Consider the following 27,389-nt stretch of genomic DNA (forward strand, 5'->3'; position numbering starts at 1 on the left):
TGTATTTGCCCTTTCCAGCTCATTTAGCTTCCCTAGACCGGGGCTCTGCCTCTCTGCTGTGCTAGCAGGGCTTGCCCCCATCCGACAGAGGGCAAACAGCTCAGAAAGGATGGTCTGCTGCACTGGAGAAAGGGCAGGGAAGCACGGTCCCACCAGTCCTGGGAGTCGTTCCACAGCTCTGGCCAGTTTGTCCAGCTGGGAATGAGGGGGCTCTGAATCTCCTCCATGCTCCCGTGCTTTCCACAGTGGCTATTGACCCACATCAGTTGTATGGGAAAACCAACCCCTGTATACGAGGTTCTGAGTGCAATGACTCCTGTAAAAAGTGTCTCAGTTGTGATCATTGTATTTCATTTATTTTAAACAGCGTTGTCATGTACAAGATGCTGTAACAAAATTTTCAAAGAATTTGAACTTGACAGTGGGCTTTAAGATTGTCCCTTTAAAAGACCACGCCAGGTGCCTGTCTGCCTGTCCTCAGCTGGTAGGGTGACTGTGTGCAGGTGTGCAGGCTGCCAAGTGAACATCCACTTTCCTGGGACAAGTGTTCAGTAACTGGCACAATTCACATGACTCCATCACACCCCACGTGTGTCTGGCAGCATGGCCAGTTTGGTCTCTGCCAGGGTGGTTTGGTCCAGTCTTAATTTTCTAATTTGGGAGTGAATTCGTTTGTACTGTGCTGTTTCCCATGTACAGAGAGGTGCTGTGAAATGATGTCATTTGAGGTAACAACATGTCTGGTAGATTCGTGTGTGTGGCTTTCATCACAGCCACACTTATGTCTTCTTATCTTTACTGCTATGATACCAAATTTAAATTGAAGCTACCCAACCAATATGATTTTCCATTCAGACATTTTTTTCATTTAACTAGGACAGTCACCAAGTTAAAGTTTTTTAAAGTCACCAAGTCAATGTATTTCTAACAGTTCAAAGTTACTTTAATTTTGCAAACACTTCCTCACAATTTTTGCTTCAAAACTATATCATGATTTTGTACATAATTCTTCAATTTTTGTCTAGGATGTTCTTAAAAAACATCCTCATTTTTTCAAATTACCTTCAAACTAAGATGAAAGTAGAATTTTAAAACAGGAATGAAAACAAATTTTTGCAGCATCTTTAAAAGATTTTTTTTAATAAAACTGCAGCTCAAAAACTGTTCTCAAAACATGCTTGATGAAAAAAATCTACTTCAAGTTTTATATATCTATATCTGTATATCTCAAGTAACTTTTCTAATGAAATTCAAGATAGTTAAATAAATTTTCCATCAGGTTCTTAGTTGAAAACAATATTCTTTCCAATAAGTAAATGTTTCAAATTAAAAATGAAACAGGAATAAGTCTAGTAGCTGTTAAAGAGTGATCTAACATTAAAGTTGAGCTGCAATTCCTCAAGAAAGAATGTATTTATTTTTGCATTATCCAAGTAATGGAAGTCTCTGGCTCCAGTATTAAACACATGCACACTATTGGACGTGCAGGTAGTCCCAGACATTCACGGAGAGGTGATTGTCATTAAGAGCATAAGCTGTAATGTTCTAGATGTCTTTTGGTTTTCTTTCACTCATACTAAGTCATCTCTTATTCTGGTTAATCCCTAGAAGTATGACATAATTTACATTTAGTGGCATTGCAAGCACTAATTTCACTGTTTATTTCCTGAAATACTGGAGCTGACATTTTTGGAGCTAGAGAAGCCTATTTCACAGTGTGTTCTAAGATTAAAGTACATTTTCTACGCAAATTCTGCCTTCCTCTAGGATTATTGTAATTGATGGCTCTGTCCACTGGATTTGTGGAGAGGGCTATTTTCAGAATGTCTGCAGGTAATGACTGTTCTCTGACTTGTTAATCTCTTCTCTTCTGATTGTCTGAGCAGATGTTGCTTAACCCCCAAAATGGGTAGGACCACCAAGAGCAACAAACCATGCAAGTCAGGGTAAAATTTTGCATCAAAATGCGGGGAAGTTGCAGTCTGTCAGCAAGAGAAACAAAGGCACAATAAAGATAGGGGAGGTATAAAGACATTTTGAAATAGTATTTTTCGTGTGAGAAACTGGAACAGCAGACTTTGGTTTTGAGTGAGTACTGGAGGTAGATTCTGGACACAGGAAGGGATTGTCAATTTATGTGGTGGTCTGAGGCATGTTCTTCTTGTGCTTCTTCTACTAGTGGTGTAAATGATGAGTTTCCAAAGTGTGGGTATCTGCAGCTTGTCTTAGCTCTCCACATCTGGGTGCTCTTACAACCACTGGAAAGAAACAATTTGGAGTTCTTCCAGAGAAATGTGTTGGGTACTCACTTGTGTCAGCAGAAATGGGACTGGGGAATTGAGGCAGTTGAGCCCTCTAACAGTTATAATGAGCCACTGTTTGATCTAGTGGAGCCAGAGTATCCTGTGCCTGCAGGTAGCCCCCTGCCAAACCCACTGGATAGCCTCCCACCTGGTGAGGGTATGCTGAATCTAATGAGGATGACCTCTCTTGGTGGCATTTCAGGCTGAGCTGGCAAGGGTTGGGTCAAGGATACACAGGAGCTCTGTGGAAATGTCCCGGGGCACCCTGTGCGAAGCTGGTGTGGGCACTGCATTGCCAGCTCTGATGATGGGTGGTGGAACCCATCAGCATTCCCATACAGTTCTGTAAGCATGCTCTAACCAGCTCGGTGGTTAGAAATAGGCCAGTTCTTTTCCATTAACCTAAAAACAGCTTTTAGTGTATGTCGTACTTTTGAACCTGAAGTAAAGCATTAATACCTGCTGGAACAAGCTCTGGAGATTTAGAAACATGAATCGTACAGACCATTAAATTAAAATAAAGCAATTACATCAGTGTTGCCTTATGATAGGGCTGGCGAATCAGGAAATTTGGCCTCTGTTTCTGGTCCTGTCAAATTCACCGTGTGACTATAGGCAAGCAGCTTCACCTCACAGCATCTGAGGTTAATGCTTACCGACCTTGTAGGGTTTTCTGAGGCTAGATTAATGTTTCTGTTGTTTCTTTGGTATCCTGCAATGGATGGTGTTTGCAGTGCATATGCTGTTGATAAAAGCATGAAACTAAATGAAATGTAAATCACTTTTTTATTTGTTATAGATGAAAAATGCAGAACTCCTGGCCCGTGTATTAACATTTTGAAGAGCGCTGCAATGATTTGATAAAAATAATTGCAGACAGTCAAGCAAGTAAATTTGTATAACAATTTTTTGTTTGTTTGTTTGTTTTTAAGCATGTGGTTTATCCTAGATTTTGATGACCCAGATTAGGTCAACATTGCAGTTACTTTAGCAATGCAGTAATACAGAAACTTTCCAATGGAAAATTATAGCAATGGATTCCCTGAGGAAAGAAATGTACAAAGCAGTCATTTCTATGGCAGACAAAAGGAAACCATCAATTTTTCATTGCTTCATAGATGCAGCTCCAAATTGCAAAACTCATCTTCTTTCAGTGTAAGTGGTTTTGGGGCCTTTGGCATTAGTGGTCAGTGAAGTAAATCCTGTATGTTGATTGTTGAAATGTTTTTTCAGTGGCAGCAGAAATTCTCAAGGGAATTTAATTTCTCTTTCACTGAGAGAGAAAGCAAGATGAGGGGCCATTGCAGGACTAATGCACTGCTGGGCTGTTCCTCAGGCAGTTATCTTATGCATTTATAAACAATGGTTTTATATTTACCCTCTATAGGCCAGCAGTTCTGTTTGGCAAATTGTTTTGCACTGGATTACCTAAAGTTCTGAGTCTCTCATAAACCAGGTGAACCATGTGGCTTCTCATTTGGCTTTCAGCTGAATTAGTTTTGAATTACTGGGTTTTATAGAGCTCCATATTATTGAAAGATTTTTGTATAGGTTACCAAGTCTACTGGCAACCTTTGCAAGGACCTTTCAAATCTGTATGAAAACCTAGATTTTCTTAGTCATTTACTGTATAAATATATTGGTTTAGGGTTTTTGTTGTTTAAGTAATCATGTGTTAGACCTGTATCACTTAAAGAAAAGTTTCTTTAGATACCTACGCCATTTTTAATCCAGTTTGTTTTGTTGTTTGTTTGTTTTTGGGTTTTTTTTAATGGATGTTCTTTGCAAAGCATTATATTCTATTACTGAGGTTTTTCACACTGAGGGGTTCTAAAATATAAATGGATATGGTTCTGGAGCTCTTCTGAGGGGGTTGGTGTATCAGGAGCTGTGGGAATTCTCCCTTGCAAATTTTCATGTCAGGGATACATTGTCCAAGCAAGGTGCCACCTTTTGAATACCAAAATAGTTGGCATTTAGTTATTTCAGAGAAGATTTGCATTCTGAAGGAAGATAAGCTGGTATATTTCTAGGTTTTCATTCTGTTCTTTTTTACAAGATGTGAAATAACACAACATTATCTGTTTAGTCAAGCAACAAATAAGAGCCTATTTCCTCCAACTTTTATTTCTTCATCAGTACAGTGAAGTCACACTGTTGAAAATCCACAATTAGGATCTAATAATTTACTATTTCTCAAATAGCTTTTGAGCACCAAGTGATGAATCTTCTCTTCATTCCTGACTTTTCTTCATGGAGTGATGCTATTTATGTGTTTTGATGATGCTCTGAAGTCTGTAGGAAGTCCTTTGATGGTCAAGCCAGTATTTTGTTAACAGGATGTTTCCATCTTCTTTTAGTGCTTTAAACTTACTAAAAACAAATTTAGACACTCCCCATGTTTATAAAGGAGATGACAGTGCTAGCTGATTAAAAGGGGCATAATTTGTTGCCCCACTTATGTTGTTGATTAGCTGCAACAGCTATTGATGCCAAATTCACTTTTTATATGAGTAAGTTTGGCACACATGCATGACACTTCTTCCTCTTGTACCATCATTAGCAGATTCTAACTAACTGGCATTCTGCCACTGGGGAAAAGAAGAATTGTTTTCACTCAGTGTGCATCTTGTGTTCACCATCTGCATCCTCTGTTTTTAGGGCCTAATCCCACAAAAATTATTACAAGAAAAATTATTTCTCCAATGTCTACTTATGTTGCTGGTGATTAATTATGCTTATTTATAAAGAAAGGGGTTTTTAGGAGCTGGGGCTTATATTTATAAGGTGGATTCTGAATATCTGTTATAAATCTTGTAATGGTCATTTGTTAATGGAATTTGTTGTATTTACAGCCATGTGGAGATCATTGTGGGTTCTTGAAAAACACAGCAAAAGAGTGTCATATCAGATAGGACAAAACAAAAAAGAGGCAATTGAAGAGTGCTAGGATACAAGTTAGTAACACTTAAGTGGCATCTGTTCTGATGTTTTTCTGCCCTTCCCAGGGAAGGATTTTCCAGATATCTAACCTGAATTTTTCATGCTGTAGTTAGGTTTATTGCCCCTGACTGTGTCCAGAGGATAATTCAGATTTGGTACATGTCTCCAGTCTTGCACAACTGACAAGATACTGCAGGTTGACATTATAACAGGCTTGGTTTAGGGCTTGTGTTTCCATGCACACATTAGATGGTGGAAAACAGCTTTTGTTTAGGGCAGCAGTGTTATCCCCAAGTCCCAGAGTGGCCTGGGAGGGAGTTGCAAGACCAAGTCTGTGAGCCTCCCATGTACCTGTCTGCAATGTTCACATGGGTTGCAAACTTGTTTCTTGCCTTTGCTCAGAACTTATGTGGCCTTTACCCTGCAGTGCTGAACAGTTGTGTGGTTGTGACAGGCTGGGAGATTGTCAGCTCTGCTTAGTGTGATTTACCACAACCCAAACCCTTCTGTTCTCACTCGGAGGGCTCGCTGCTGGAATGTGCCCCGTGTGTTTTGCCTTAGGTCTCTCCCAGAGCTGGCGACAAGTACAAAACAACCTGGCTCCTTCCACTGCACCTAGTGTGAGCTGCCGCCTCATTCACCCGTGGCACACTTTCAGGTTGGGATTTAAAAGACTCCTTTATAATTTCTCAAGAGCAGAGCAGCTGGAGACCTTTCTGAGGCAATACCTCTCTGGGTCTGAGGAGCCAAGGATGGGCTGAAAGGCAGCAGTTCTGCTCATGTCCCCATCATGAGGCTGGTGTGGATCCCCGGAAGCTGCAGCATCCCACCTCTGGATCCTGCCCAGCCCAAGCCTGCACTCCTCTTGGCACTCTCCCAGACTTAGCTTACCACCCAAAGATTTATGACGGAGTGACTGGAAGGCAGACAGGAGGGCTTCAGCTAGGCTGGGTGGTAACTTGGATTGCTTTTTTGTTGGTGAAGAAAATACTGAAAGGGATTATCTTTTCATTGGTGCCTTTCATAGGTGACTTCTGAGGAAGAGAGATTCAGTAGCTAACTTGGCTGATAGGTGCTGTTTAGTGTGCAATGGACTCCTTAGATCTTCAGATGAACTTTCATTAAAAAAAAAGGAAAAAAATTCTTCTGATTTTGCTCCAGATAAAATCCAGCATATTCATGTGGATATACATCATATACTTTTTCCTTGTTAATAATCGGAGTAATGTTGTGCATTTTCTATAATACTTACTTTCATTTGGTATATATCACCCTGGGTCAACTTTCAGCATGTGTATTAAAGACTTAGATTCTTTTGCTCTCTGCAGTTCCAGGAATTTTAGTTATAACTGCATCTAATCAACCTTCAGTGTCCTTAAAACATACAGTTACAGCTTGATGGCATAGAAACTGGTACAAAGATGAGAAGCTGATATGAACTTTTTGTTTCTCTTTACTCTTAACCTCCAAATGAACGCTATTTACACAGCAGTGTTATATATCACCCAACTTCACTTGATACTTCATATAACTGGAAACTTAGATATTGCAGCTATGCAGAGCTGTAATTCTTGTGTTACCTGACTTTTTAGATGGTTTCAGTAACACAATTTAATCCAGTCTCACTGATGACATCCATGTGTATCTTCACAAGCATAAGGAGTTCTATAAAGACAAAATATTTTGGAATTGACCTGTACAAAAAAGTTTCAGTTGTAAGTTCTGGATAAAATTCAAAGACAGCAGATGACAATTTACTCAGGCTTTGTGAGTAAGAAACATTCTGAACATTGAAAACAAATCAGAAAAAGCACAGTCCAAAAATAATGTTTTTTGGACAGCTGAGCTTTTAACAAAGCAAGCTGGAACTCTGCTTTGGCATAACAGAACCCTGCAGTGTAGTCAGAAAAAATAAAAGCTTTTTAATGCAAATGAATTTAAGAATACAAACAAAGCAAAATTTGTGGCAAATTCATAATTAGCTTTTCACTGTGTTTTACATTAAAGAGTTTTTCCCTTACCCCATATTGTCTTAAATTCCAGAAACTTTACCTCCCATGATGTCTTCGAAACACTTTGGAATTACTCTTCTTTTATGACAAAATGGGGAAAACAAATAAGCATTGGACTTGTGTGTTTGATTAAACACTTCTTTAAAGTAACACTTTTGTGTGGTTTCAGCTTTCCTCTTCGGCTTTCACTTGTCATCCTCTGGTTGTGTTCTCTATTTTTCCTTTGTCCATAATATTAATTTCAGCTTCCTGTCATTACTGTTTGATTGAATTACTTCACTTACCACTCAGTTGTCTTCTTGCTGTTGTTTATAAAACATCACTATAGTTACATGTGATACAGATATGGGTTGGCTGGCTGGCTAGGATTATAAAATAAGTCTCACTATAAAGGCTATAATATACTGTAGGCAAAATTGTCTAGGACTCCCTGAGAAGCACAATAAATGCCTTACCTGTAAAGGAGCAGGAATAAATATTGCTTGATGCACTGTGTTTCATACGCAATTCCTGAATTCAAGTGATTTTCAAGTTTTTTATGTAGCAAAAAAAATTGTTGGTGATTATAATGTGTCATCAGATTCTTCTTCAGAATTCTGTCTTCCAGCTTCATTAAGGATTTCACTGACATTGCAGCCCAGTGGAGCCAGCTGGTGATTTTGAGTGTCAGTGGGATAGCATTCATCATATGGAACACCAAAAAGCATTTTTATTTTATTAGCTTGATATTAAAAAAAACCTGAGTAACACCTGTGTAAAGTGTGGCACTGTATTTTGCTGTTCATTTTTCTTTGTTCAGGTTACTAATGGAAGCTGTATCCAAAATGAATGTTAAAAGCTGAATAGGAAGAACTCATTTAATCTGTGCCCATTCACTTTTCTCTGAATGGGAGGTTAGTCTCTTCCAGGAGTCCCAGACAGCTCTGTGGGTGCTCTGAGCATAGGAGCAATCTCACAGTTTACTGCAAAGTAACCTATAACTTCTCCAGCTCATTGGGGATAAACTTGTGAGAGAGGTCCTGATGTTGCACTACGAAGATCTTTATCTGTGCTCTGGACGTTTTGTAGGTACAGTTCTGTAATCACTTGAGAGCAAACCTGTAATTTCAGTAAGACAGTAGATACAAGTTTGTCTTCTCTCCCCACCTTGTCCCTTTATAATGTGGAGCAAACTGATTTTCAGTAAAGCCATTTGGATTATCTTTTATTTAAAAAAAATAAAACAACAAAGCCTTTACCAGTTGTCATGTGAATTTGTTTTAACAGTTTTGAGCCAGAACAGAAAAATATTGAAATAGCTGCAGGTCAATGAAAACTACCTAGCTGGAACTTGGTAATCTCCATGTGACCTTTTTCTTGCTTGTGTATATGTTAAAAAAAAAAAAACAAACTTGTAGAATGGAGGCTAAAGCAGTAAATTTGCTCTAAAACTGGTATATTCAATATTTTAAAACTCCAGAAGCTTCTGCACATAAATGGATTAAACAGAAAGAGCTCATTTCCACTGCCTTCCTTCATCATCATCATATATCTTTAAGTTTTTTTTTGTGAATAAGATGTCTGAAGATAAGAACCAGGACCACTTGATGTAAATGTCCCTTTGCACAGTTGGGTGAGTAAAAGAGCTGCAGGGCAGGTGAAAGCCAAGCCTCACAGTCTGCAGGAGTGTGGCAATGAGCACTGCAGCTGGGCTTAGCTTTTAGTTGGCTTGGCAGTTTTCTAACTGATACCCGGTGATCTAAAGGGTCAAATGCTACAAGGACTGTGCAAATAAGTAAAATTTATTTTGAATTAATAGCCTGAAGACACTGGTTTTCCCCATACCTGTTAAAGTTTCTCCCAGTGTAAAAATTTGGAATGGTATCTGATGCAGGGTTGTGGGTTTGCTTCCAGCTTCATGGCCAAGAGCCCTGATTTCCCTGACTTGTGGTGGCAGATCATGACACTAGCCACAGAGGGTAAGAATGTCTCTGCAGAAGATATTTTAATAGTTTGTACAAGTAAACATCAGGCCAGAAAAATTAAACTATGAGAGCATCATGCATTGCCTGCTGGAGACTGCAGAAAATCCATAGTGGTAAAGGTGGGTTGATCAAAAGCTTGCCTAGAAATATCAAATATAATGCAGTCTATGTCTTTTGCAAAGTGCATGTGCTCCATCTAATGCTAAAGGAGTCATTGAGGAATGAGGGAAGGAAGAATTAATATAAATCGGAGCTAATTAGCATAGACTTCTTTTACAATCAGCAGAAAGAGGCAAGTTTACTAAGTCCTGCTTTAGACTACTGGAGACATACTGTTGTCGAAAGGGAAGAAGAGCCTAAAAGCACGCATTTTTTGTCAGCTGTACAGAAGTTTAGACAAATAACTCCGACAGAGTTTGGTTGTTGAACAGAGTTTGGACTTATGTGTGAACCCTACACTGGAAATCATTTTCAGTAGGCTTCGGTAGACTGTGGATCAGCTTTGACTGAAAGTTTTGCTGCTGTGACACTGTCATGATAAGTTTGTCAAGATCCCAGTCAGCCGACATTTAACTAACTTACCACCCCCCACCCCGTATTTTGTTATACAAACCACATTATCCATTGTCAATCTCTGCAAAACACATTGGTGCAGCAGTTTGACCTCTTTAAAACAAGAAAGGCTTCTAAACAGTGTTGCAAAGGTGTTTGAATCCAGATGGATTTTTTTTGTGTTTTGTTTATTCTCATTCTTAAAGTACACATCTTTTCAGTCAGTGTGTGTACATAATGTATGCTTCTGTTTAATACCGTAATTGTAAACAATTATTCCCTTCACAGAAAAGAGGATGTCTGATAATTATTTATCAGCTTCTTCCTTCATGATCAGCTGTGTGAAACTTTGAGGGACATGACCTAAACTAGAGGTTTCTTAGTAGTCAAAAAACCACAAAATATTATGGGCCTTTTCCTGGGCCAGATTTTGAATAGACTGCTGAAACTCTGTTTAAGAGGTACTTGTGCATGGTAACAGTCCTTAGGCACTGAAATATGAATGTCTGCAAATATTACAACCATGGTTGTAATAAAAGTATACAGCTGAAGAGATAAGCTTTAGTATCCCTTGCTAAATGTTTGTCCATGAAACTGGAGCCAGCACAAGATGTGGTATTGCCAGGTACTTTGTGTAACTTATTTTTTAAAATTTTATCTGTGTATAACTTAAAAAATTGAAGGTGGAGTCTACATAAATAAGCAGAGTCTAGATCCACTGCATTCATACAGTGTTTTGGAGGCCCAGTTGAGTTACGGGAGGAGGCTGGATGCCCAAGGCCATTAACCAACTGTGCAGCAAAGCATCTCTGGTCCCCATCATGCTCTCAGCCTTCGTTTTGGGAGCAGTTTTGAGTATGCCAGGACTGCTTACCAGCTTTCCCATCAGATCACTCCAGTACATATATTCATGCCTGTACTTTCTCCTCATCCCAGGAAGATGGTTAGGTATTTAAATTGGATTAAACTGCTGCATAAAAGGGGCAAAATTTGCATTTCAAGTAATTTAATATTGCAATTCTTCTCTTGACTTAATTCTCTGTGGGCATAGGCACAAGCCAATTGCTGTTGTCTTATGTCCTTTTTGATACCCCTTTTCTCTCTGCCCTTCAAATCTTATTCCTCTGTCCATGTTGCTAAATTTGTCATAGCATCTCTTAAAATTTCCTTTTTGCTATCTTCTCTCTGCCTCATTCATCTGCTTCAGTCTCTCTCCTTCAGTGCCTTCACTGATGCTCTATGTCATGAACAGTGGCATTAAAACTAATTTGTATTTGCTTTGATTCCATAATGACCTCACGTTAGTCCATTTCCCTATTAATACTCTGCCTGCAAAATGCCAGCGAGATAATGAACGTCATTACGACACGTTTTTCCCTAACACGATGCCAGCAGGACTCCAGTTTGTGGAGTACAAGCTGGCTGAACCCTTAGCGGATGCTTGATTTAATTAATGGGAGGACGCAAAATGTGCAAGCAGGTCAATATTCCTCTTGGAGACAAAATGATAATTACCAAAGCCTACAAGTGATTTGTAAACAGCAGATGGGTATATTTCCTAAACTGACTAATCCAACACTTCAGTAATGCGATTATCTCTTATTACAGCCTTTTGTTGACTCTGCCTCACATTTCAAGATGAAACCTGGTATTTTTCCGTTAGTATGCATATTAAAGATGATTCAGTTCTTCAAAATCACCATCCAAGTGCCCCGGGGCTTTGTATTTTCTACTTACTGTGTTGTGGTGTCATTTACACTGCTGTGGTGGGCAGTGTTTTATTTGGATAATGAAACTGTGAGGAAATTGTTTAAAATATGTTTTGCTTAAGCAGTTTATCTTCCCAGTCCAGCTGCAGTTTTTATTTCACACTCAAATGCACTAGTAAAACATCAGGCACCTTTTTTTTTGTAGTCTGTGAAACAGCTGAGTACAGCAATAAGAGAATTGGAGTAATTTAGCAAGTATTTCTATTTCTTGAATAGTACTCTTAACATATAGACCTTTTTTTCTGCCTTCCTTCTTTTTCAAGCCTAATAGCATAGTATCTGAGCATTTGGTATCTTCCCAGTGCCTAACCACATGAAAGAGGAAGCTGGCCTTGACTGTATTTCACAGGCGGGAAGATGGGACATGGGGATGTGGGGGCTGCATCACACATTCCATATTCTGGAAATTCATGGAGCAGAGGTTGCCATCACATTAGGACTGTCCCACCAAGGCTTTCCTGTGAGTGCTGATGCACTGCAGCAGGTGCCAGGAGCTCTGATGAGTGGCTGCAGTAGTGGTGAGTGGGGGCATCCCTGGGAGGATCTCTGGCAGGAGTCACCCGAGCAACTCACAAAGAGTTTCTGAGTTGTTCAGACCAGAGTGCACAGGGAACAATACTGACATGGGAACCAGCCCTGAGCTATATTATAATGTAAGTATTTTTCAATGCGGTCATCTATATTGGCCCCTACCACTGCATGTAAGCCTGTTCAGGTTCCTGTTCATAACCTGCTCAGTGGTGACATAGAATCATCATAAGGAAACAAGGATACTTACCCTTCTAAGAGGCACATTTTCTGCCATGCATTGGCTCCAGACATATTGTGAGTTAGTTCCTTGATGAACGAGCAGCAATTCTGATGAAAGAGCAGCAGTTCTTCTTTTGCCTATTCACCAAAAGAAACAATCAACAATGAACCTTACATCTCTTTGGAGTTTTAAAGGTTAATGACACACATGGAAGCCATGCCAAGTAGGATGTTGGTAAAAACATTCCTGCTCTTATTTATTGTAGAAAGAGCAATATTGTTGAGTTATTTGTCCTTTAATGGTGTGACTCATTTTGAGACTGTTTTTGGAAAAGTTCACAAATGTATTTGAGTATTAGTAGAGAGCTGCTGTATGAGTAAGGCTGGCCAACTGTTTGTATTTTTTTTTTGTGACCAGATGGTCCTGCTTTTGTCTTTTTCATTTTAACCCCTTGCTTTAATATTTTGTTAGGCACTCTTTCTACTCACCATTCTTCATAAAGTATTGCAGTTTGCATAAGAAATAACATAAAAATTAAAGTTACCATGGCTAGTGATTTGTGTCTAGGGTTGAACGTTAGATCAGTAGTTGGTATCTCCCTGTACTTAATGCATATCTGCACTTGGAATAGGAAGATTGTTCTCCTCATGTAACTTTGCAGTCATAGTGTTTTATATATTTGTCCTAGTGAGGGACTGGGTCCGTGAAGACACCACAGTCATCAGATAAAGAGCACCAGACTTCAAAATGCTTCAATCTGAGCTAAAGAAGAATTGTAGGCTGCCTGGTATCTCATGTGTATTGGATGCACTACAGATAATTTGTCTGTCCACTACTGCAGTATGAGAATGCCAATTTTTTCTGTGTTGATTCTCATGGTGTTCCCCCAGCATAGCAAAAAGCAACTAACCCTATTTTTCAAGTTAGGGAGGAAGTAGAAAAACTGCCTAATTTACTGAGCTGTAAAATCCTGATCAGTGGATTATTTCCAACACCTTAGAGTATTTTTTAATTGTCTAGATGTGTCAAGTGTGTAAGTTCTTCTGGAAGATCTTCCATTTCAGTGGAAGTTTCATGGCATTTGTCAGCAAATATCTCTCTTGAAAAGGTATTAAAAATCTGGCCACAGTACTTCTCTATTTAAGTGTGTTTCAAAATCAAATTATAAACGTGAATTCATCTCATACAACTGCAGAAGCCCACAACCCAACAAGTTATCTTAGGCTTCCTTCATAGTCATAGGACAGAAATATACACTTTTTAGGATGTGATTTCTTTTAAGGATCTGATCTCCTTTAATCACTAATTCCCTGCTTCTCTCTATTGACTGCAAAGTAAACCTAGTTCAAAACGTTGTCTTCTGTGCTATAAATGCTTGCATTTATTTAGCTGAATTCAGCCTTCAGTGGTTCATCAAAGACACACAGGATGCCTTGTGGCACAAAAGATTTTACCCAAATCTCCCGAATACTCAAGCCTCCACCTCATGGACTTCACCAATCTATCCAGCAGATTGTACTGGATACCTTTACTCTCTGTGATTCATCTCTTTCCATTTAGTTTGTTGGACTTCAGCTGAACCCCAACTGTACAGTCATGTATTAGGGATAATAAACTAAAAATGTAGGATAAAAAATTGGAGCTGGAGAGAAGTGGTAAAGCATTTTAAAGAGAGCTCAGTAGTTACCCTCTCTAGGAAAGGGTCTGCTGAATTTAACAGCTGATTTCCACAGAAATTGTTCTTAAGGTTTTTGTTTTTCACTAAGTAATGACATTCTTGTTGGAATTCCAAATTCAAGATAGCATATTCTATTCACCTTTGTGAAAGATCTGGGAAAGAAATCCCAGTCTCTCTTAAAATTGTAATATATTATTTAACTCCATATTATCTTTTGAGAAGATACGTAAGCTTATGCTGGAAAGCCAAATACAGACCTGGCATAATGTCCAGTGAATTCACTGTGAGTTCCACATACTTCTTTAAGGGCTCAGTAAGTTCAATTCATTGTTGTTAAAGCAAATGCTTATTTGACAGTAGAGAACAAAGCAACCAGGCTCATTTATGGCATTATTGCTGTGTACATCTTTCCAGATGACAGTAGAGACCAGAATTTGGATTACAACCTATTTAAAATGGACAACTTCTTTTTAAATTTTTACTCCAGCTGCTGGAGACTGGCTTGGAAAGAGGCTAATGAAAACGCTCCTATACTTTTTTCTTTAATGTAGATTCTTGTCCTCAAAGAAGTGAATGCAGGCCAGCAATTCATTTCCTGCCCTAGGCAGCATTTGAATAGCCTATTATGTCTGTGACACAAATTACTCTCCTATGGGCTGAGCTGTGGAACAGAGGTAGAAACCTGGCCTCATCTTTATCAGACACATCCTGTCCTAACTATTCCCATATCACAGTTTTAAATATGCTTTCTTAAAGAATCACATTGTTCTAAAATGCTGTGTTACCCGTGATTCTTGGTAGTTAAATAATTGTGATTTGGGTTTATATTAGGTGGCAACCTGCCAAATTGGAAGATTGGTAACAAAATACAGTCTGTATCCTGAGCATATACTGTAGACAAATAAACATTGTCTCGAACAACAGTAAAATGTCTTCTGAGTTATCATTATTTCTTATGTCCTCCTGCCACGTTCTTGTTGATTTCTTCATTGACCTCAGATCCTAAAGCATGCAAGCCTAAAGACTGTAAAACTTGTACACCAGAAGTGCACATACTTCTGTTGGAAAATGAAGCTCACCCTTTACAGCCATATCTGTACACCAGTCTTGGTCCTCTGCAACTGAGGAGATGACCAGGCAAGGAATAAAACTGGGAATCCTTTCTTGCTAATTTTTCAAAACAATAATCGTATCAAATTAGCACCATGGCTTTTTTGCATATGATATGGTAGCATAAATTTTTCTGTTGGTAAAAGTAGCTGATTATTGAATAATCTCCCCCTCCTGATATTTCAGGAAGTTTTGGTGAGGGAAGCTTTTTGTGTGTGGGTGAAATATATCTGGCAGTTAAGGTGGTCTCTTTGTTTGGTGACCTTAGCTCTGCTTGTTCAGAAACTAGCTGGGGAGTAGCCAGACAAGACTCCAAAAGCTGTTAAACCTGTCCATTTTCCAGGAGGTATTCTTTCCATAATGTTTGCTGAGAGGCTGTAGAACAGGTAAGATAGTAAATTGAAGAGTTGCTCTCCAGGAAGGTCTGCCTTTTTGAATGAATTTTTGTACTCCACTGCCAAATCTATATCCCTAAACTTCCTAATCCTCTGATATGAGACAATGAGTTGGGAAGTATTGTTGCAGTTAGAAGAGTTTTCTGTGGTTGCTCTCAAGCAGCCACTAAGCATTAGTGCCTCTCTTTCTCCAAGGTTGCATGAAGAAGTCTTGGAAGTGAGATAAGACCAATGCTACAGGGACATGTTGCCTTCCAGAAGCACCAAAGCAGATGTGTCTATTCTATCCACAGTCACAGGGCAAGAACAGAGGCTCTCTTCTATGTCCCAAGGAGAAAAACAAAATGGTCTTTTCATTTTAATAGTGAGTTATTTTGTGTCCCAACCTTCTGCCAGCTTTGGGGGAAGACTTTAAGAGAATGATGAAGTATAGAATCAGACCCAGAATAGGTCTTTCTTGTATTAACATAGAGAAGCACTCTCCATTTCTCTTTTATCCTTCCAATTTATTGCCCTCCCTTTGCTAGTCTATCCTGCTTGACCATGTGTGTTCTTCAACTCACTAAGAACACCCATCTCACTTTTGTCACAGGATTACGTTTTTTGTGTAAACATAAATATTTAGAGAAGTTTACAAAAGATTAAGCTTCATCAAGTCAAGCATTCCTGCTAATGCAGTGTGGGACAAGTCAGCAGGGAGCAAGAGCCTGGGCTGGTGTGCACAGCTGTTGCAAGATCAAACTATGGAATATTCCCTTTTGATTCCACCGGATTCACTGATCAAAACCAGTCTTGAAGTTGGCTGTTTCTTTTTTTTTTTTTTTTTTTTTTTCCAGAGTGAAATCCTTTACATCAAAACAGCTTTTTCAGTGTGCAGGCTTTGTCTGTATTATTATTGTCTTGTCTCAGTTTTATTGCAGTTATGCAAATTCTTGATGCAGATACGGTGCACTTGCTGGAATGGTGAAAAATAAATCTGTATTGGAGAAGTTTCTAGTATGCAACCCAGACCAAAATAGCTGGAAGACCTGCCCAAAATACTTGTGCTTTGACAGTTTGGGCTTCGCTCTGATCATCAGTACCTGACAAAAATTATGTCAGATTCCACATTAGCATAATACAGGAAGAAATTAAAAACCATGATTTAAGTAAGAATGTAAATAAAGACTATAAGACTGGTTTGTGTTGGGGTGTTTTGCTGGAAAGGTAAAACAAATAAATAGAAGTTATTCCGTAATTTATGCAGCCAATAAGTAATAAGATTATATAAATATATTCAAGGCAAATGGGTGCATGTGTGTGAACACACCAGCATGTATTTCCTTTAAGGAGCTGTGTCTGTCTTCAGTCTCAGGCACTGCCAGTTTGGCTTTCTGCTCCAGGGGGAAGTGGATTTGTCATACCAGCTAAAATACTATCTACCTCTTGGACAGCTCACAAGTGACACCACTGTGGTGATGATGGGTGAAAAAACAGCTGTCTGGCATGTTTTTTCTTCAGTGCTGCCTTGCTGTCCCTTTCTAGCAAGGCAACCACAGGAAATCCACAGGAAATCCTACCTTCCTAGAAAAATATCCTGCTTCCTCCTAAGGGCGCATGGAACAGCCAGCTCAACTGGACTGTGGGCAGATTGAAAGAGAATAATCTTTTGTAGGAAGTGGCTCAAGCTTCAGTGTTTGAGACACTGAAAACCACAGTGGACAAAAACCAGCTGGTTGGTCTGATCAAGTGTCAGTGATATTGATTTTGGGCAGGACTGCTGAAGTAGATGACCCCTAGAAGCCTCTTCTAACCAGCGTTTTTATATTTTGATAATCACAAAATCTAGTATTTTTCTTCTTTCTTTAAAATCTGTGCTTATCTGATAAATGTTGCTAGACCTTGTATTTGGTTCTATTTTTTGTAAATACTCTTTTTTTTCAGAGCTTTTAATTAAAGATGCATATAATTTAAGTACTGCTTTTATTGCATGTTATAAACTATTTATGCTATTCTATGAGAGTGCAAGAAATCTTTAAGCATTCTTCCAGCAAGCTGAATTTTCATCATTGTAATACTTTCAATATATTCCTGTAACTGAACGTGTTTCATGAACTTAAAGAGGTTATATTAAATTTATTAATGCAATGAGAAATATGCTTGGGGTTGTAGGTCTTTGACTTTGATGAGTAGTATGGATGGGAGAATTGAAACTCACTCATCATTTAAATTGCAAATGTAGCTGAAAGTGACTTTATAGTTCATGCTGGAGTACAAAATAATTGAAAAATATTATATATTTAATATCAGAAAGTTATGCTATCTCACACAGCAATTAAAGAAAGAAAAATGCAAAGAGAGATCTTGACAGTTCTGTATCTAGAAATCCTTTAAATCTCTCTCTGAAAACTGTTTATTGGTTTCATGCATTTCCTTTCAGACAAACCTTAAACTGTAGGAATTAGGATCAGAAAAAGGAGTTGCCCTGAAATGATGGTTGTTTTTCATGATTGTGGTAGCATGAATAAACTACAGGAAGCTTTCCAAACCAAGAAGAGGATATAGTCCACTGTTCCAAAGTATGTGAGTGTTAAGAGGCAGGGTAGGGAAGAGGAGGGTTGAAACTACAATTTAGAAAGCAATCTGGGTAATGCAAACCATGTATCTGTCAAATTACAGCTAGTAGAAAGTGATAGCAATTTTTCCTGGAGGAGAAAAAAATCAAAATTATTCTAATTTAGCACAGAATGTGTTTTGGCCAAATGTTTTGGGAGTTTTATGCATATTTATTTTTAGGATGTTATTTCTGTTTTCTCAGCATTGATAGTGGGAAATAATTGTTATATTTCTAGGTCTTATAAGGTTTTTTTAGGGGGAGAAAGGAAAATTGCAGGAAAAGTTCACATGAAAATGTTTGTGAGATTGCAATTATTTTTGCTTGATGCAGGAATATTCAAACTTATTCCTAAATGGGAAAGGATTAAAACAAAACTGGGAGATTATAAAAAAAAATATTTGTACTGAAAATCCGAATTTCTGTTGTGGAAAAGCTAGAACAAGTAGTTTGGAAAAAAAACCAAAACAAACCAAACAAACCAGAAAGCTCAACTGTAGGTGTACAAAACACTACAGAAATAAAAAGGTGTGTAAGTATTATCTTTTCTTATCTTTGTGTCCTTGAGGAGCAGGTTCTTTCTTCCAGGTTTCTTTTCAGCTCAATGACTTTCTGGGTTGCCGCAAACTCTATGCAGTCCCTCTGGGTCTCAAGTGACCCAGTTGCTCTCTTTTTAGAGGAACATGCCAAAATAACAAGGAACAAAAAACTGAAACTAATGCCATATGTCACAGCTTGCAAGATGAAGGTCCTAGTTCTACTGATGTCTTTGAGGAGTGTGCATCTATTGACAGAGGAAATATTTTTACAAAAGAACATGGGCAAAACCAAAGCATAAAAAACTAACTCTTGCAAGCAGCAGTGTGTGTGAGTCTTCTCCCACCACTACCTCATTTTATATCTAATCATTAATTTGCTTTCTGTTTAAATGGTTACCATTAGTAACTTTCCAATTTTTGAGGTAAATAGGAAGAAGCTCTTTTCTCAATGTCTTTTCTTGTTGCCTACTCATTAGAAGAATTACTGCTTAAGACTAAGGAAGCTTTTAAAGATTAAATGATGATTTGAGGGGAAGCTGAGAAAGTTTGTGGAGAGAAGTGTGATGGAGCTTTTCTAGTGCAAATTTGAGTACATGCCACTCTGCTGACAAGGTCTTTGATGGGCACACCAAGCTCTGGAGCATATTTTTGGCTTCAGCTTGTGTAATCTGTCTTTACTCATATCTTGAGGCTTAATAAGCAGAAGTACCAGGTCTGGATGTCCTAACAATTACCCTCTCCAGCTGGTAGCAGGCACATGTAATATTTAGGCAAGTATTTGTTTCTATCTTCAAAATTTGCTACATGATTGTAACATTACAGAAGACAAGATCTTAATAAACAATATGTTTCCTTAATATAATGGCTCTGATTTGGGGGTTTTGTTTTTTTTGTTTTTTTTTTTTCCTTTGCAGGAAGAAGGTATTGTGAAGGAAATAGACATCAGTCATCATGTCAAGGAAGGTTTTGAAAAAGCAGATCCTTCTCAGTTTGAACTGTTGAAAGTATTAGGACAAGGTTCATACGGAAAGGTAATTTTTATTTTCACCTAATCACCCAGAGCAGCACTGAAAATATTGTGTCTTTTCTCTGAGTTCATTTACACTGCTGACTCTGTCCATATAGAAATTATACTGCAAAGGCAGATAAGGAAAGCCTTTCTATCTTCATTTTAGTAATGTTTCAGTCTTTTAGCTGGGTTTCTGCAAATGAACCAATTTAGGAAACAGCAGCTATGGCTCTGGACCTGGACTAATGAGCACAAGTGATTGTTAGTAAAGCATCACTATTTACAAACAGTGATAAGCAATATTTATGGATTATCTCTCCACCAGGGAGGTGAGTATGCCCCTGCTGCTTAGCTGGAGGGTGTAAATAGGAACAATCAAAGACTTAAAGAAGTTAGCTGCACAGTTCCCACTGAGGGCAACCTCAAGGACATTTCTGAGTCCCAGACTTCAGTTCACACTGAGAAGCCTTGAAAGGTCTTGGAGATAAACCCCAGTGCAGAATACAATAATCATTATAGCAAGAGCATGGGGAAAACCCCTGCCTGTATGACCACAAGCTAATTTGTGGAGAAGTAACGTTCGCCACATATCTTAAGACAAAGGATTTTCTTCATTCCAAAGACAGTTCTTCAGCAGGGCATGTTGGTTGGAAATGAGAACAAGAAGAAAAGATGGTGAGAAAGAAGGGTCAATTCAGCTTTAAAGTCTTTCTGTGGTTCAAATAAGACATTGAAACCTTTGGAACAGTAAACCTACCTGACACTAGACACTGAAGTCCTTATATTATTCTGTGGAGTTTTAAAGCCATATTTTCTAATCAGAACTTTTAGTTTTATTCCTAAAGAAAGGTATATTAGGAGTGTTATCAAGTTCCTGGTTATTCTAGAATTATATTGATAATTAAATCTATTAGAAGTTTCCAGAGATGAGGGATATCAAGAAAATTAACATTCAATACCAGGTCTTGAGCTCAATAATTTCTTCAGAGCACAGTATATTTAAGTTTTAAATATTAAATGAATGTGAAAAAGCAAACAGATGAAAATTAGGTTTACTATGGGACTCAGTGTAAGAAGGTGAAGAACAATGGAAAGAAACATTTTGGCTAAAAGTAACAGAGGCAGAATAGTTGGTTTTTATATATAGACAGTAAAGATTTTTAGAAATGGTTTGCTGGTTATCTTAGATTGTATTGATGTATTTTCAGTATTGTTTGAGTTGGCCTTCTAGCCTTAGGCATTTTATAAGGAAAATGCCTGGTCTGTGTAACCACTTCCCAAAAGGAAGTCTGATTTCTTGGGCATCAGAGTGTGAGTGTAGACCTGTCTGGAGCTGCATGTAATTACAAATCACTTTCCATATCTTATGTGAGAACATCAATAAACTCCCTGGAGCAGCAAACATGGGGAAGAGAGGTCTGCTCTGTGCTTCTTATGTAGTCCCCAACTCACCTACATTTTCATCACCTTGGCATTTGAGCTAATGGTTCAAATCAGTGTCTCTGGGGATGCAAACCATTAAGTTTTCAAGTTATTTACTCAAGGCCTAAATAATTACAGAAGATGTCTTTGGTGTCAGAGGAAGTTCCCCCAACACTCTTGAGATGCAGAGCACTTGCTTAGCTTTTTATATCAGGTTTTGGGTGCACTAATTGCTCTAGCTAAGGGAGTTTTGCTAGTTCAAGTGTTAATACCCTTACAAACATATCAAACTAGAAAATTGAAGGTCGTGCTCAACCACATGCACATGCTATTCTGGCAAACTAGTATAGTCCTGCTAATATAATCTGTCAATTCAGGTTTAGCACTTCAGGTTTACTTGGTGGTTTCAAGAACGATGTGTAGCATTACATTTAAGAATAATCACAAAGGTGACATCATTTTGCAGAACAATGCATTTCCATTTGTTCTGTTCCATTCTGGTTTGGTGGTTATTTTGATGTCCTCTGAAATAGAACACAGTGTTCTTGACTCATCGCTTTTGGAGGGAATGCAGACAAGTGCTCTATCCCATGCTACAGTGAACAGCTGACTAGTGACTGGTAATGTAAATTGATAATTTTGCTTATTACAGCAATGTGGGTATTACAAACTTTGCAAGATTATAGGGCAGACAAAATATTTCTAGGACTGCAGCCTAATATTTCTGCAGATGCAGTATGCTGTGCTATTTTGTGTGCAGTGCTGCTGAAAACAATTATCTTAAGAGTTTGGTTTTTTGGTGGTAAAGAGCCCATATTTTAAAAAAATAATAATACAGCTGAAAATCTAGTGTCTGGAAAAGCTTGCTTTTGACTTTCTCCTGCTTTTCAACATACAAAAACTAAATCTTTTACTTGACCTGGACAGAAAAACATCCCAACTTTCCTCTGTAAATTTCTACATTATTGACTTTTCCTGTTAATGCCGGAGCAGCTGAGCTTAGTTTATCATTAATAACAACAAAAAACACTTCAGAAAGTCTTACATGTACCAGTTGCATCCAGATTTTACAATTTTTTCCTATGGTTGTGAGCACTGGAGGTGTTTGTGTGTTCATCAGAGTAGGAAGCAGGAGCTGGGAGCGAGCAGCGTGTGCCCAGGCTGGGCTGAGGAACTGCGTATCTCCTACGCACAGGAAGCACCTTGACAAGGGGAGTCTCACCAAACCCCTCTCAGATCATGTTGTAGAAGTGCTGCAGCTGTGGTGCTGTCAGATGTGAGAGTCCTGATGAAGTTGTTCAGAGAGAATTGAGAATTTACCTTCTCTTTTTTTTTTTCCCAGCTTCTCTACCTGCTTGATAACAGTTGTCCCTTCCCAAAAAGTTTTTCTCAAATGTGTTTGAGAAAATCTAATCTGTTTACAGGTTGGGGTTATTTGAGGAGGAAGAGTCTTTCAACTTGCACAGCTTGAGCTAGAAACATGCTGCTTACTTTTTTTTTTTTTGGCTTTTTATATTTTAGGTGAAGAAAGTTAACAAAGCTTCATGGTTCCTGGAGAGGCAATTAATAAAATAATTTGAATTTTTAATCCAAATAGACATTCATTAGTTAGATAATTTCACCTAGCCTTTGTAAATTTGTATATTAATGAGTATAGGGGACTGTATGTATGTGGAACTGTTTTTTTATTTCTACATTTGGCTTTACTTCAGCTTCTGTCCAGTAAGGCAAGTGCTGAAATACAAAAAGAAGAGACACTGTTGCTTGACTTCTGAAGATCTGAGAATTTCTGAGGTCACAATTCTGACCTCAGCAGATAGAGTGTGTCCTGGGAACCAGCTAAAAGACTTGTTTATTTATTAAAACACTGAAAGTCTTATAAAGACCAAACTGAACCACTGATCCTGTTCTTCACTACCCCTACAGTGCTCAGATGCTCTGAGGGGCAGATAAATATTTGCATGTAGTACAATAAAAAGAGTACAAGTTTAGCTACAAATTTTATTTTATTTTAATTAAACTTTCACACTGTCAGAAGATGAAACATAGGAGACTGTAACAGGAAAAACTGTCTTTTTTAAAATTAACAACAGATTTCCAGCTGTATATGCTTTCTGCTTCAGCTACATCTTAGGCGAGTTGCTATTCATGACTTACGGCATGAATGGCACCAAACCAATTTTTTTCTTTAATGTAATTGATGGCAATAATTTTAACACACTGCACATTCCTAGACACAAATGAGACATAATTTTTTTTCATGTGAAGTTGGTCAGAATATGAAGAGATATGTGCACACTGATTCTAACTTTTCACCCATCTTTAACTGAATATATCAGGTCAGTTAATAATAATGAAAATGTTTTTTGGTGAGGTGGTAAAGGCTTAAAACAGGAAATTTCCAAAGCTACCTCAACCAATTGCAGGTGAAATAGATATTAAATGCTTTCAGCTAGTAATTTTCATTAGATTTCTTGAACCATAGTATCTATTCTCCTGTCAAATGCAGTAAGTCTTGTAAGTAGAAATTCAGTACTCATCTATACAAAACACTTGCTTTTTACAGGTATTTCTAGTCAGGAAGGTAAAAGGATCTGATGCAGGCCAGCTTTATGCCATGAAGGTACTTAAGAAGGCCACTCTAAAAGGTAAGGATTGGCACAATGGCTGCAGTCTCTATTTCTGTGCTATGTAGTAATTTGTTTTTCTTGTTATTTTTTACATTGTTGATGCCTTGCAGTATATGAATGCATAAATATGTCTGCCATCCTCCAAAATTCTGCCTCACTGTAGGTGAATATTCTAAAAAGAACTTAAACAAAAATATGTTACCTATACAGTGTGAGAGGTTTGCAGCTTCCCAGCTGCATGCTTTCTTTATTTCCTTGGTGTTATTTTTAGGACTTCTGTTTGGTATGTATTAATTTGAAGTGTCACTATCTTTTTGTTGCTGAAGTAAATAAGTATATTGCTGAAGTAAAACCTAGCTCCTACTGGGCAGAATGGCCTTCCCAGCTGGTGCTTCTGTGAGTGCCTGAAAAACCAGGGGAACGTATTTCCAAGTGTGGGGAGTAATCCTGAGACTGTTTAGATCATGCTGTTTCCCAGCTCATGGGCTGTAGGAGGCTAGGGCCAAAGGACTGATGTTTAAAGTTCGCCATTCTCTTCTGGGGCTGCTGTCTGCTACAGATAAAAAAGAAATTGGTTGTCAAGCCCAGGCCTGAAAATCAAAGAAAGTAAGTTCAGTCTCAGGTGAAGTCCTTGCTGGTTGTTCCTGCACAGAGTAGGGAGGATGCAGTCATCTTTTTGTTTCCCTGACCTAGCACTGTTCTGATCTTTCCCTCAAATGCCTGACACTTCTTGCAAGTAAGGATGAGAGCATTCATTTTGTCTGGAGCAAATATTTTGCTTTGTCTTGGACAGTGTGGGTTTGTGCAATGCAGTGTAGTGTCTAAATTTCTGTCCTAATGCAAAGAATAATCGTTAAGTGACCAGATAGTTCTGATCACTTAAAAATCTAGATTTCTTTAGCATGCCTTGTTTTGAGGAGCCAAAATATGAATAAAGCTACCAATAATCACAAGCTAGAGCTACTGCAGGTGGTGTCAGGCAGAGCCAGCGCCTCTTCTGAGTACTGGTTAAAATGGGAATGGGCACACCAGCCATTTAGACAGCCCTTTCCCCTCAGAAAGCCTTTTCAAGGAAATGTGAGTTTGAAGCAATGCTGGCGTGCTTATCTTTTTGTTTGGGATCTAGATGAGAATGTTTGTTCTAGCAGAACAGCCCAGGGTAAATAAACAAAACAGTACTGGATGTAAGACATGCAAAGTAATAGTTCAGGCCTGTGTACATCACAGAATGGTTCTCTGCCTTCTCAACCAAGAACAGGACCGTGAAGTGCCCAAACTCGGCTGAAATCAGCTGTCAGAGTCTTCCCCCTGGGGAATGTCATCTTCTGATGCTGTCTGAGCAAGGTCTCAGTAACCCCTCAGACATCAGGATGAACCAGAGACTTATTCCTGTTTCTTTGGACAATACAGAGGTTTTTTACCAAAGGGGAAAACTGCGTATTCCTTCTTTTTCTGTATAACTCTAAGGAGCGTTTAGCAGGAAGAGCTTTGGCACAGGGAACGGGGTTTTTTGCACAAACACTTTATTGTTACTTAACCTAAACACTTTCTTGTTACTTAATATTTGATAGTGAAATATGTAACATTAGATTCCACTGTAAAAGAAAAGTCCTTTATTGTGGTAATATTTCAGGAAATGTCAACATTTAGGTTTTAAAGCACCCAATGTGTTCCATCAAGTTTCTTTTCTAACAAGGACAAGAACCTCTTTGCAGTTCTGTGGTTCTTTATAGCACAGAAAGGCTATTTATTGTCTTCTCAAGAATGGGTCACAAGATCCAAAAATTGAGGCTACTTTGTGATTTTGGTGGATTGCATTTCTCTCCCATTCAGACTACTTACCCCTCTGACTGCTAGCTCTGGATTTCCCATTAATCTCAAGATAACCAGCACAGGGCTAGGAACTGATCTGTCCACACCAGTTTCTACAAATAAGTTAAAATCGACAGCTGTTTAACTCAAAGTGCAAAAATAAAGACAGAACCCCATTGGCAATAGGGTGAGTGAGATGAGCAACAGTGAGGATTGCTGTCAGTAAGCTTCCATGTAAATTTTGTCACAGACATATTTCTGACAGCTTAATTTCATCTTTTAAGTGAAAGTGCTGTATTATTGCTGACTACCTACAGTCAAAAAGACTAGAAGTCACTCCAATATGAAGTATTGATTACCCTGTCTAGCAGTGGGAGCAAAGCTAGAGGTACATTGGCACTGCGTTCAGCATTTGCTAACAAAAGGCACAGTACCAGACAAATGTCTGAATGATTTTGCTTTCTGACCTGCAGTCTGCACAACTATCACATGGAGCAAGAAATCCAGAACTGCCCATGCCAATTCAATTGACAATAGCCAGACAGCCATAAATGTTACAGCAGTTATTTTCTATAGTGAAACAAATTTGCAAAGCATGTAAACAGAGAAGTCAGGAAGAAAATAAAGAGGATGGGATAGCAAAGCTGATTTATTTCCTGGATTAGTCTGAAGAAATAAAACCTAGATAAGTAAGAGACCTTCAGGAGTGATGGTACTTGTTCTGAAGAACAACCATAGTAGGTGCTGTTGAGGGATTTCCCATCCTGGAAGCCCGACGTGGCCATGGCTGGCTGGTAATGTTTAGGAAGAAGCAGGAGTACAAAATGGTGCTTTCTCCAGTGAACCTGTTGCCTCTTGCCCCTTTCCAGGGTAGTTGCCCCTTGCTAGCATAATCCCAACTTCACCATCGGCAAAAGTTAGAATAAGAAGGGCACAGCAAGGCCACAGAATTATTCAAGCGGTTACAGTTCAAAAATGATTTTTATACAAAAGAGACTTTGCAGATCTATCACATATATAGATTTGATCTTGAAAAAGATCTGCTAATCAGCAGGACCACTCCTGCTGTGAAAGGAAAATTAGGCTCCTGAATATTACTGTTTAGATTGTAAAAGCTTGCAGAGGCACATGCTGTACATGTGAATATTTGTGAAAATTAAATTAACCTTGAACTCATGAAGGTTTATTTTAAACAGATGGTATATCTGAATAAGCACCTGTAACAGTATGAATCCTTGAAAGAGAAAAAGCCACTGTTGCTTTTTGTTGTAAATGAGAGCATCACACATAAGTTTCTTTCCTTTCTGCCTCATTTCCTTTTTCAGGAGCTTGTGGGTATCTGATTTTAAAGCAGAAAGCTTTCTGACGAAACTAGATGAATATTTAATTCTAATTATTATCTTTAGTAAAACCTTGTTCAAAATGCTTAAGGATGTTGTGTGTGTTAGGTGCAGATACAGAATACATTTACGAACAGATTTAGGGCTGCAGGTATGTGTAACTCTAACTTGTTTCTCTGTCAAATACTGCGTATTACATTACATTACCTTAATAGCTTCCTTTGCAAATACAAACCCTTTTGGGGGCATCTAGGTGCTCAAAGATATTTAGGCATTTAAATACCTTCCAGGAGTGAGATTTTTCCCTTCAGAATGTCATTAAATAGTACTCTTAAAATAATATATTAAAATGTTGCTTTCAAATGTTTGTTATACTCTACTTTTTCTTTAAAATCAGAGTTTTAGATAAAAAAGTTGACAGGTAATAAAGTTGATCTCTATGTTTAAACACTTACAGAGATGTATCAGTGAGTCTCTACTGCCCATCCTGAATACATTGTAAATCTGAGGGAACCAGAAATAATAAACCAGGGAGTGTTTATTCTGTGTATATGTGTGTCTGGTATT

The 27,389-nt window shown here is 38.3% G+C and overlaps 1 protein-coding gene across 5 annotated transcripts in view; it reads left to right on the forward strand.

The window, feature by feature from the left end:
• Nucleotides 1–27,389, forward strand: part of RPS6KA2 (ribosomal protein S6 kinase A2) — a 279,608-nt gene that overhangs the window by 162,175 nt on the left and 90,044 nt on the right. For all 5 annotated transcript variants that reach the window (XM_031504319.3, XM_085576816.1, XM_021544171.3 and 2 more), the window contains 2 exons: nt 19,524–19,640; nt 23,607–23,688. In XM_031504319.3, the coding sequence (XP_031360179.1) occupies nt 19,524–19,640; nt 23,607–23,688 (199 nt within the window). The remainder of the gene's footprint in view (nt 1–19,523; nt 19,641–23,606; nt 23,689–27,389) is intronic.

This window comes from Lonchura striata, chromosome 3 (genome assembly GCF_050655825.1).
Source record: "Lonchura striata isolate lonStrDom1 chromosome 3, ASM5065582v1, whole genome shotgun sequence".
In the NCBI taxonomy this organism is placed as follows: domain Eukaryota; kingdom Metazoa; phylum Chordata; class Aves; order Passeriformes; family Estrildidae; genus Lonchura; species Lonchura striata.